Source organism: Syzygium oleosum, unplaced genomic scaffold (genome assembly GCF_021117445.2).
Source record: "Syzygium oleosum isolate NSW1041296 unplaced genomic scaffold, Sole_v2.1 Sole_v2.03, whole genome shotgun sequence".
NCBI classification, from domain to species: domain Eukaryota; kingdom Viridiplantae; phylum Streptophyta; class Magnoliopsida; order Myrtales; family Myrtaceae; genus Syzygium; species Syzygium oleosum.
In genome coordinates, this window is record NW_026607487.1 from 2,062,126 (window position 1) to 2,075,038 (window position 12,913).

Below are 12,913 nucleotides of genomic sequence, written 5' to 3' on the forward strand. Positions count from 1 at the left end.
GTTCAAGACCTACTCATTCTGAAACTGATCATCCTAAGAGTAAGTCTTCTCTTAAGGAGATTTCATTCGACAATTTTACCTCCCTATAAAAAATTCCAAATTCCAAATATTATGTTTTCCTTGAATTGTTGGACCATTAATCCTAGAAAGTAGATTCCCTTTCACCTCTAACTCATTTTCTCCCTTCTTTAGTAAAAAAAGAGAAAAAGAAAAACTCATTTTCTCCAATAGCAAGAAAAAAAAAACTAAGACGTACGGTGAAAGTTTAAGCATTTTAACTATATTGCTACTTTTTACACCGCTCTCAACTCATGATAGTTTCAATCATCACAATATAAAACATACCAAAATCCATAGCATGATACTTCTTAAGACCTTTTACATGATATCCTATAGTAAGAAAAAAAAAAACCTAGTTGATCTTATGACACATGAAAACAATCAAATAAATCGAGCCATACATGCATATTAGGAGATTCACCTAGCTTTACATCACTCATTTCTTACACCTCTTTTGTTACAAACAATAAATTCATTCTTCCAAATGTGATTTATCAATTTTAACCTGACTTATCACGAATTTAGTTGATAATCCTATTCTACTTCCATTTAATTGGATAAAGAATCTTTGCGGTGATATTCTCAAGGTGGGCACTCCAACAAAAATGGGGACAAGCACTCGACGCCATTGTTTCAAACCTTGGTCGTCTCTAAAATTTTCCTCAGCAGCTTCCTTTTACAGATAAAATATCAATCAACTTTGTAGATTTGAAAATTTGAAACGAAAGGCTCAGTGATTAAATACCAGTTCAAAATAAATTCATTTTACATGGAATTGTACCATGTGGTGCCGGCATGGAATAGATAAAAGATAAATAACCACGGGCATTTTGTTTATCTCTACCTCACATTTCCAACTTCATTAAGAATATGGCAATTTTAAACAAAATTAGAATAGAAAATCACATCCACAATTACTAGCTCGGTCCTCTCTCGATGTCTTTCACACGTTTCTAATTCCGTTTCAACTCAATCATTATCTTTTAAGTGATTTATCGAATTCCAATTTTCAATAACCAAATAAGAAACTGGACGTATGCTTTAAATTTTTAATTGAACGCAATATACTTGTACACATATTCTTATAGCCCAATTGAAAAACGCATAAACGTTACTCATGAGTGGATCAAGCCAACAGGTTGTGACTTGAATAGGGTGAGGTCCAAAAGAAGATAAGGCGAGGACTAAAAACATCTACGCAATTGCTCCTAGTCAATCAATTACTAATTAATTAAAGATTTCATGTTCATTTTTTCTTGCTTTTTTGGTAATTTTCCCGATTCATGTTCATACTTGTTCATAGAGATTAGTTCATCGATCCTTCTATATATGCGGCAGAATAGCATCTTTCGTTCCAACTTCATTCCCTTTTTTCACTTTCAATTCATGTTCAAGGAGGTTTCTATGTGTCATGAATTCATAATTCAAAAGCCTTTTGGACGTTACCTCTAAAAGTAAGCCCAGGCACTTCATTCCCTTCTTTTCTATTTTTTTTTTCCCTAAATCATCTTTTATTTTTTTGAATATTTCGCATACTTCTATTTTCATTGGTTTACTGACTTTTCAAGAGCTGAATGATATGCCAACAAAATTGTAATAAAAAAATGGCCCGGAAAAGAACTCAAGGATAGTGTACAAGTGTTTCATATATCATTAGTAACTTAATACTAACGCGTCATGCTCATTTGGTGTCATTTAACAAATTATAGCTCTATTTTGTGGACAATATATCAATCGATAATTTAAATTTGAAAGTTTGAAGTGAACAGCTCGGTAACATGGTATCATAAATTTGTCCTATATAAAATTATTGGCATGTGGGGCCAGCACGAAATAAATAAGAGAGAAATGACAACAACCATTTGTTCATCTCTGCCTCGCATTTCCAATTTCATTAAGAATATTTTAAATAAAATTAAAATATTAAATCACCAAATTTGAACCAAAACATAAAAGAAGTGAAGCAACAGACTTGAAACGAATAGAGAAGCAACATTCACGCAAAAAGAGAAAAGAACACAAGAGAGAGGGAGAGAGGGAGAGAGAACAAAAAAAAATCAAGTGAATCATGAAATTTCAAAGACTTTGGACATTCTTTTTTTTTTTCATTGTTTTCGTGAGTGATCATGTTACTAAAGATACAGTTGACAATTCATGTCGTGTCATATTAATTGTGTCATGTCGAGTTAGGATAAAACACAAATATGGCAAAACCTGAAGAAGAAATGTTTAGTAAATGCGTTGAATTGCCACAATACGAACACGACACTTTTAATAAAGAAGGTCAAATGACACAACACGACAAATGCAATTATTAAACGCGTCACCACATGAAATGTCAACATTACACCATGCAGTATGCTAACCTATGTACATGCAAAAAGACGCAACACATTGCATTACATCTAAAGCAAAGAGCAAAATTGCTCCCCGTGATATTCTAATTACTCTTGAGACGCAGCCTTTTGTATTAGCAGTAATCCTATTTAAGAGTCATACAATTTTATCACACAAAAAGCCCCAAATTTCGAACAAACTAAAGCCATAAATTTCAAATTCTAAAAATTAAGAACAAAAAAACAAGCAAACCACGAAAGAAGAGAGGGAAAGTTAAAATCAATATATGTTGGGATACATGTTGGGTGGAAATGATGTAAATGGAACTCAATTTCTTTGATAGACTTAATTATCCTTCATTTTATTCACTTTTAAAAGGAAGTAAGGCCAATTTTGTAAGAAAAGTGCAATTTTTGCATTACCTCTCATTTCTATGCACTTTTAGAAAGAAATAAAATGTGGGCCCAAAAGGAAGTATTTCCTTTTCATTGAGAATGATTTTCATCGACTTCCTTCATAATTTAAAAAGCTGAGTAATTTGAAAATTTTTCCTTGATTAATATTTTAGCTTTAGTTAATTTTACATATCAGCGATGCTTAAAACTTGAATCCTGCCAAATTTAAAACGTGACTGATAAAAATTTCCTCCAATTAGGAAAGTGCACACATCTAGAGGATGAGGTTTATTGGGCAACAATCAAACGACACTACATGAGTTTGGCCAATGGAAATGGGATTAGATAGAAGGGGTTGTGAAAATGAGGCAGTGGAGATAGTTAGGGTTGTTTATATATTAGGCTAAAAATAATAAGAGTAAGGTCTCGGATTATGATAAGGATTAGGCATTGTGTGAGCTTATATTCAGAAGAAGATGCTTACATGGATTTTGTACATAATTTGAATATCTTAGGTGTGAACTGAAAGAATCTGTCTTTAAATGTCATAGGCATGCGTAAAGTTATGTAGTTGTTCAAATGTGTTTTAAGGAAGTCGACTAATTACACTTCAATATGTTTAATTTCAAATATGTGTTTCTAAAGAAGTAAATGATGGGGTTTTTTGGGGGCCTCTTCACGGCCACCTAATATTCCGCAGTGAAACAATGTCAGCTTACTCAACTGAAGGCCTTTCTCAAGAACACGAACCTTCTTCAGCATTGCCTAGGGGGGGAAATTGACGTCCACATTATTCAGAGTGGACCAAGCCAACAAGCATTTGCAGAAAAGCATCCTAAAAGCATAGTTCGTTGTTCGTCAATCCTTTTAAGCAGCAGAAAAGCATCTTTTCGATTCAACTTTCCCCCTAAGATCACCATGGACAAAGGGCAGAGTCAGAGAAAGAGAGCAGAGGAAGAGAGCATTGAGGGAGCATCCACTTCTTCATTCATCTCTCCGGTACCCACAGATGTAGGCAGCAGTCAATACGACGTGTTCTTGAGCTTTAGAGGCTCGGATACCCGCAAGGCATTCACCGATCACCTCTACCATAGTTTGATCGAGGCAGCGACTGTACCGATTTATGTGTTCAGGGACAATAACAGCATACCAATAGGTGAGGAATTTGGTTCGAAGATTCTCGATGCCATCACACGATCTAAGATTTCGATCCCCATCATCTCTAAAAATTATGCTTCGAGCAAATGGTGCCTCCGCGAGCTCATTCATATCATGGACCGCAAGAAGAGCACATCACACATAGTGTTGCCCATCTTTTACAAAGTGGACCCATCGGATGTGCGGTATCTAAAAGGAAGTTTTGGGGAGGCATTCCATTCGCGTAAAAAGCATTTTGATGAGAAGGATATCCAGGAAGGGCCGAGAGCACTTAGAGAAGTGAGTGACTTACATGGATGGGAATCCGAGAAAGTTGCTAATGGGTACTTTGCTTCTGCCTGAACTTTTCTTTTTTGATAAGTGAGTTTTCTTGTTCATGTGAAATAGATGAATCACAATGGTTTCCAACGGAGCAAAAATCAAAGAAATGACAACCCCTCCGGTCAATAGTATCATTCACCAAACAAAACGCTTAGAAAGGACTCGAATGCTCAGTCTTCCAAAGCTTTATCACCCCCAGATACAATAGACGTCCTCATGCCAATGAAAGTCGGCTAAGTTGAAAAGGACCGGACACTTAGTTCACATTTACCATGTTTAGGTTTGATTTCCACTATCAGTAAACCCCATTGGTAGCGATCTGTAAATCAACTATAAGTCCTCAATTTAGACATGTGTGCTGCCCTAGCCTTAGAGTGGAGTAACCTCCTTTTCTCCTGAACTTTTTTTAATAAAAAAAAAATCGATCTCCTATCATTCTACTAGCAGCAATCTTAAGCCTTATAACGGATATTATACTTCTAGAGACTCTTAACGAGCTAGGTGCACCGTCTTATTCTATTTCAACAAGATCCTTCTAACGAAAGAGAAAAAAATAAAACGGCCACTAGCTATCATCCCCCATTGTTATTTATGAAACCAAAACATCTTGCATGTTAATTGGCCCCATCCATTCTTCACATGTATGTCGGTGTCTTTTGATGAGATTAAGTATGATTACGAAATTATCGATTGAGTTTTGTACTTGGACAGGCATGAAGGAGAACTAGTGGAAAAAGTTAAGAAAAAGGTTATGAGCGAGTTGCGACAAGATTTTCAGCTTGATGTTAGTAAGCACTTAGTTGGAATTGGTGATCATGTGAACAAAATCAGGAATTGGGTAGACACTCCAACCACTAATGCTCGAATGATTGGAATCTATGGCATGGGCGGGATCGGAAAACGACACTTGCCAAGGTAATCTATAACTGGCAGTCGAATGACTTCGTGCATCGCAGCCTTCCTTGTAGATATTCGAGAAACTTGACCTTGCCGCAACGGTATTCCTTATTTACAAAAGCAACTAATTAAGGAAATTCTACGAATTGAACATCGAAGTTTGGAATGTTGATGATGGAATTAATAAAATCAAATCTGGATTCAAAGGAAAAAAGGTTCTCATTCTTCTGGATGATATAGATGACAAGAATCAACTAGATGCGCTGGCTAGAGAACCTAATTGGTTTATGGGGGGAAGCATGATCATTATTACAACTAGAAATGAAGCCATTCTCGATCAATCTGAATTCATGGTAGACTACAAGTATGAATTGAATGAATTGGATGAGGTGCAAGCTTTGCTTTTGTTTAACAGACATGCATTTCATACGGACCATTCTCCAAGGGACTTTGAGGGTATATCTAGTGATATCATATCCACCATGGGTGGGCTTCCCTTGGCACTTCAGGTTGTAGGTTCATACTTGTATAACAAAACGAATCGAAAAGTATGGGAAGATGTGCGTAAGCAATTAAAAAGCCAACCACATAGAGATGTCCAAAAGATATTGCGAATAAGTTACGATGCATTAGAAGATGGACATAAGCAGATTTTTCTCGATATTGTTTGTTTCTTTATTGGCGTAGATAGCGAAGTGCACAAACTCGCCATGTACATGTGGGAAGACCGCGGGTTTTATCCAAGTCAAGAAATTGAAGAGTTGAAGTTGAGGTGCTTAATTAAAATTGGAGATGATGGTGAGTTTATGGTGCATGATCAACTTAGAGACCTTGGAAGGAACATTTTTTGTCAAGGACAACCGCTTGACAAACCTAGCGGGCCATGGGATTACGACTACAGGGGAGCCTCAAGAGTAGTATGGGAATATAAGGTAAAATATTGCACTCCTTTCTTTTTCTCTCCCTCTTATTTTAATATATTTAATCTGATTAATTCTAGTATTTCGTCTAGCATGAACAGATGCTCTTACTTTCTAGGAAAAAAAATTGTGTAAACATCCATTTATGTCCATCGTATATTAATCGTGACAACTAAATAAATTATAAGTATCCGAGAGATGAAAAAGTTAAATCATTTGATTCGATTTCATTGATATAAATTACATCCGTAAAAATTTAGGAATCGGCAAATAATATGTATTAGGGCCAATTATAAGTATCCGAATGTAATGTGGTGCTCCTGTGATTTAGGAATCCAATTTTTGATTTTTTTTTCTCCATTTTGATTTTGAAGATACTCGTCCCTCTGCTCTACCAGTTATTTCTATCTCTTTTCATTCTTATTTCCTCTTAATAGATAAGATAGCAAAAATCCCCTTAAAAATATATTCAAGAAAATCTTACTTTTTTAAAGGTTTTAACACGTTCACCTAGCTCATTTCTTATAACAAACATTCCTATCCGCTATAAGTTCTTTTATATTATTTATATTTTTTGGGACAATGCCTCTTTTGTGCTAGAAACCGCTTGACTAACTTGACTATTTATAAAAAAAAAAGAAAAGAAAACTTGACTAATCAAAGGAAATTTCGTGCTGATTATTATATCCACACCTTTGTATTCATTATGTATGACTTCCAGCATGAAGCCAAAATTTTCAATTATGTTTATCTTTTACTTAAATTATCAATGCTCATGTCATATTATTATAATATATTTGTCCATCTTGATGCCTCATAGGCTCATGACTGATCAATGGCGACGAATTAAGCCTAGCAATTAACCAAGAGATGTTGGGCAATGGAAACATCTTTATATTCTTGATATAATTTGAAATAGTTCCTTCCTATGATTCGATATCACACTCTTTTGTTGATCCAATAACTTCTTAACATTAGCAAAAAGAGCACACCATACGGGTCTTTGGAAAAATGAAAAAAAGTTAAATTTGTTTTGAATAGACAGAAATGTTGAAAGATGATAATTAGTGTAGGAAAAAAAATTAGGGAAAATACCACAAAAAATATCAAACTATGTTACTTGTGACAAATTTACCCTGAACTTTTTTTTGTGACACGAAAAATTTCAAACTATGTCATTTGTGACACGAAAAATCTCAAATTATGCTATTTGTGACACATTTACCCCACAATACTTTGGCCGATAGGCATTTTCGTCTTTTTCCTTTTTCTATTTTTTTTCCTTTTTTTGTTCCTTTCTTCTCTGGCGGTGGGAAGCCGGCGAGGGCGGTCCTTGCCGGTGCTAGGTTGGGCAAGGGATGCCCTCGCAGGCGTCGGGCGAGTGTCACCCTCGCTCGACACCGGCGAGGGTCGCCCTTGCCGGACTTCGACGTCGGGCGAGGGCTACCCTCGCCAGATCCGGCGAGGGCGACTTCGCCCGACTCAGGCGAGGGTTGCCCTCGCTGGATCTGGCGAGGCGAGAACCGCCCTCGCCAGCTTCCCTCCACCGGAGAAGAAAGGAAAAAAACAGAAAAGGAAGACGAAAATGCCCATGAGTGAAAGTATCGTGGGGTAAATGTCACAAGTAGCATAGTTTGGGGTTTTTCGTGTCACAAAAAATAGTTTGGGATAAATTTATCACAAGTGGCATAGTTTGGGGTTTTCGTATTACAAAAAAAAAGTTCAGGGCAAATTTGTCACAAGTGGCATAGTTTGGGATTTTTTGTGATATTTTCCCAAAAAATTAAATGATTGTAAGGTAGAAAGATTTTGATTTAACTTTGGAAAATGAAATACTTATGGGACTAATTTCCAATTGTCCTGACTATTTAAAATATAATTCTTTCTATTTTGTTATATCCTATTTCTTCAACTCATTTTGGTGAAATATCTGCGAATTGTGTAAACTTTTGACGAAAGTTTGAGATTTGAAATTCCCTTTTCATATAGTAGACTTTTTAATGTAATATACCGTATAGATTGATGTACGAGTGAAAATTATGAAAGATAGCATGGGGTGATGATTACAACAATTGAGTGACTTTTCCTACGAACAAACTTAGGAGAAATGATAACCGTTGTAGGTTTTTCACTATTTAATATTTAAAGTAGAGATAACGACAAACGAGTTGAACCGTAAAAGTGAATCAAATCAACCAAAAAATAAAATTCTAACCGATTGAACTTTTGGGAGAAACTATAGGTATTATTATTAAAATCAATCAAAGCCATGTGGGATTTTTTTCACCATCTTCAACTAATTAAATGATCTGTTTTAGCAGGAAATTATAACAGTATGTTTCGACTTATAAGATGCAAAAAGAAAGAGTGCCATTCTTATGCAAACGGACATGTGTCTTCGGTTTTTTTTTTTGGTAAATAAAAATAAGTGATTTATCCAGAAACTTTCATATGACAGGCTTTGCTTAAAGATATTGCTTAAAATCTAAAAAAGTGCATTGCTAACCAATGTCACCACATCTCTTTTTAAACATTGCAAAAAAAAAAAAGTTTCAGTTTTTAAAAAAAAATGATTAAACACTCCACAAATATAGTTAATGAAAAGAAAATCGGGTCCTTCCTTAGCGACTTAAAGGTGGCTCAGTAGAACTCTTTGACCAATTCTTTTGAAAAATTATACACAAGTCATATGAAAATTTACAAGTAAACATTTATATGTTGTAAAATGGTTTCACGTATTTCGTCTTAAATAAAATTCAAAGTGCACGAGCCATATAATTTGAAAAAAAAGAGAGCAGAAGATAAAACATTGAGGTGCATTTGCCTTAGCTGTTTTAAAGCAATAACTATTTTAAAAAATTAAATGCGAAATCATGTGTTCGTATTTATGTACGGGAGTGACAGGAAGATAACAAATCGTGCATATCCAAGATTTAAAAAGAAAAAGCAAAAATTATAAAGTTAAAAAGTCAATTTAGAGACTCTCAATGGATTGATTGGATATAACTGAAGGGGAATTGAAAAGGATTCCGTCATTTTTTTGGTCTCCTCGAATTCCTTCCGCCATACCCAGACGTCCTCAGATGAACCCTTTGAAAAAACTTGCAGAGCCCCTTCTGGTTCCATGACTGTATAAGGGCAGCTACAAGCGGAGACTCTTCTAACGAACTCCTTTCTGAAGTAAGATGGCTTGAGTGGTGCGTTGGGGGAAGCGATTCGTCTCTTTCGACGACCAGTTTGCATCTACCGAACTTATTGGTGCAGGATTTATCATGGAGCGACATCAAGCGGAGACTCCAACGAATTTGCATCTGCCGAATTTTTCTATGTTGCATCTTGGGAGACGATCCGCCTCTTCCGACGATTAGTTTGTATCTACCGAACTTATCGGTGCTGGATTTATCATGGAGCAGGTTCACAGAGGATTGGGAAGGATGGAGGAGTTCATTCATGGTAAGATTGGGGGAAAAAAGAAAGACATCCTCTCTCTCTCTCTGATTTTCAGGTTTTGTTTTTGTTTAGCCGATCCCCAACTCATTCTTTTGACATCTTATCCTCCTTTTTTGTATAGGCGTCAAAGCGGCTACATGTTCTCGACCTTGAGTGGTGCGAAGGTTTAAGATGTACTCCCGATCTCTCGGCTTTCACGCAGTTGAAGGTTCTCTGCTTGCGCGGTTGTGCCAGACTGGAGCATCTCCACCCTTCTATTGGCAAACTCAAGAGCCTCGTTTCCTTGGACTTGAGGTTATGTCATAGTCTCAAGGAGCTACCAGAGGAAGTGGGCGAATTAAAAGATTTAGAAGAACTTGTATTAGATGAATCTCGTATTACAGAGATCCCTACGTCTATTGGTTCTCTGAGGAAGCTGAAGAAATTGAGTGCCTTCTGTTGTAAGTCACTGAGAGAAATCCCTAGTTCAATTGGGAATTTACATAATTTGCAACATCTGAACTTGTTTAGCTGCGAAAGTCTCAAGGAGCTACCAGAGGAAGTGGGCGAATTAAAAGATTTAGAAGAACTTGTATTGGCTAAATCTGGTATTACAGAGATCCCTACGTCTATTGGTTCTCTGACGAACCTGAAGGAACTGAGTTTCAGATGTTGTAGGTCACTGAGAGAAATCCCTAGCTCAATTGGGGATTTACAGAATTTGCAACTTCTGGACTTGTATGGCTGTGAAAGTCTCAAGGGGCTACCAGAGGAAGTGGGCGAATTAAAAGATTTAGAAGAACTTCTATTAGATGCTACTAGTATTGCAGAGATCCCTACGTCTATTGGTTCTCTGAGGAAGCTGAAGAAACTGAGTGCCACCTATTGTCACTCACTGAGAGAAATCCCTAGCTCAATTGGGGATTTACAGAATCTGCGGGCTTTAGGTCTCGCAGGATGCTATAGTCTGAAAGGGGCAATTCCAAGTGAAATCGGCGACTTGTTTTCGCTTGAGAGTCTCAATTTCTGTGACACACCGATATCTGACCTACTAGAAAGCATCCGGAATCTTTCTTCTCTCCAAAGCCTTAGACTATCGGGCTGTGACAAGCTCCGGTCGCTGCCAGAGCTTCCTTCGGGCTTAACGGATCTGTGGGTCTCTTGTCAGAGTCCCAGGTTGCCACATCTTTCTAGCCTAATCCACCTAGAAGAACTCCATCTTTCGGCATGCCATCTACTTGAAGACATCCCCAAGCTTCCCTCGAGACTCTTGAAACTCTGTATTGAGGAGTGTGGTAAGCTGATATTGCTTAAGCTCAACGGATTGAAGAACTTGGAGTTATTTATAATAAAAAAGTGCAGTTCGATTGAAAGATTGGACCTTTCACAATTAATTCGTCTGAAAAATTTACACGTTAAGGATTGCAATAACCTAGTTGAAATTCAGGGCCAGGAGAATTTGGAGTTCTTGGAGCGCATATTTATAGACGACTGCAATTCCATTAAAAGGCTTCTCTGTCCAGAATCACGGTGTTTGAAGCGGTTAGTGGCTGTCAGGTGCAACAATCTAGTCGAAATTCGAGGTCTTGACGGTGCGAAGTTCTTAGAAAAGTTGAATTTTACGGGATGCGAATCAATGGAGATGTTGCCAAATTTGACGGGATGTGAGAAGTTACGATCTCTAAATGTTCAAAACTGCAAGAAACTTACTCAGCTTGGGGCATTTGTAAAGTTGGACTTAATTGATTTGGATATCTCCGGTTGTGACTCATTGGAAGTAATACCGAAATTATCCGGAATACGTGTCTTTAGAAATTATGAAGGAGAGCTGTCTTACGACTCATGTAGTGATGATTACTCAACAGAGAGTGATTGATGTTTCCTCAACAGAGGTAAATAAGTAGTGAACAATCATTTTTCTTCTGAGATTCATGACCTACTTTTCATCACTATCTTCTTTTGACAAATGTTTTCCATGACAGGGTTCTGTACTTTCCTAAATTGCTAGTCTTACATAATTGAAGGAGTGGGGGAGTTGGTCATAGAAATGCTTTGGCCAAGATCAAAATGTTGATGCAAATGTCAATAGAAGGCATTGGTCATCTAGTAAGATTCTTCATCCTTGAATGGCCAGCATGAGCGAATAGAGTAATACTTTTCTCAAAGCTCTATTTTTTAAGAATGATTTGCTCCACATCTAGTATCTATTTGATGGATTTTGGAAACTCCGGATTGCCTACATATTACGTTATAGCAATATTTTTCATCCTTCCATTGGCAGCTTGTGTAGACTGCAAACAGATTAGCGGCTAGTGAGGCAAGGATGAAAATATCGAACATAGGTAGACAAGAATTCCCTAGTGATTTACAGTTTCCCTCTCGATAAACCTGGCATTTGAATATTTCATTTAGAGGCCGATGATCTTCCGCTACTCAATATTCTGAACTGCTTCAAAAGTCCATTTTTCCCTATGTCCAAAATTCATATTTTCTTTTAAAAATTCTTGGCCATTTTGAGTTCCTTTGTGAGTATTTTTGTGTCAAATTTGACTAATGATAGATATCCTGTTCAGAACAAACACCTTTTTATTTTCTCTGATGATAAAAAACCCAGTCAAGTTTATTATTGTTCCATTGATGTTCCTCTTGAATCTTACAAGACAGAGCATGAATTCCTAGTAAGTATGATAAACTGAGCTAAATAAAAGTCAAAGTTTCAAGTTTCTCTAGTTGGTGATAAAAAAAAATGAGAAGTAGTTCTGACTTGTCTGTCATATATAATTATAGACCAGCTCAAAGCTATTGTTTTGAAAGATTATCAAGCAAAGGCGAACCGGTGCTGCTTTTGTGACAGGTCTGGTTAGTCTATGTAATGACTGAGGCTTAGTATTGGACTTCAATTCAATGAGTTGTATCGATAACCTTGTGCATAATTGGGACAATATTTCACCCGTTCTGTGAAACAAGCTGGGGCGAGGAGCTCAAGAATTTGCTAATTAGTTTGCATCCCATTTGATCCTATTGTTGTCATGGAATCGTTTTATCACATGATTGATTTGGGTCTGGCTAACTTGGCAGAGGAACTTCAAGTTTCATACCAGAGCCCAATCAAAATGATGAGGGATTTTGCAGAGGAAGAATCAGCAACAGTTGAGGGCCATCTTGCGTGCCAACCATGAAGAGGCTCATGGGCCAACTCGATTGTACTGAGGAAGTTTCGGTGGTTGTGAAGATCCAAACACCTGATTTGGTCTCAACAGCACATTCCTGAATGCTTGTTAGTGTAGTTTTCTCAATTGAATCTGCTGTCTGTATGCTCATTAGGTTCTAAGTCTCTATTAATCTAATAGGTACCTGCTGATTTTTCTGTATGTGACCTTGATGCAGAGTTGTTTG

The 12,913-nt window shown here is 36.9% G+C and overlaps 2 protein-coding genes and 1 pseudogene across 3 annotated transcripts in view; all 3 read left to right on the plus strand.

The window, feature by feature from the left end:
- The window catches only part of LOC115667157 (disease resistance protein RUN1-like), a 110,023-nt gene that overhangs the window by 453 nt on the left and 96,657 nt on the right, over positions 1-12,913 (plus strand). The window lies entirely within an intron of this gene.
- On the plus strand, positions 3,711-6,486 carry LOC115694666 (disease resistance protein L6-like; annotated as a pseudogene).
- Positions 8,196-11,409, plus strand: LOC130137604 (disease resistance protein RPV1-like). The gene is made up of 3 exons (XM_056309261.1): positions 8,196-8,207; positions 9,197-9,541; positions 9,660-11,409. Exons 1-3 carry the CDS (start codon positions 8,196-8,198, stop codon positions 11,391-11,393), a joined length of 2,091 nt encoding a protein of 696 aa, XP_056165236.1. The 3' UTR covers positions 11,394-11,409.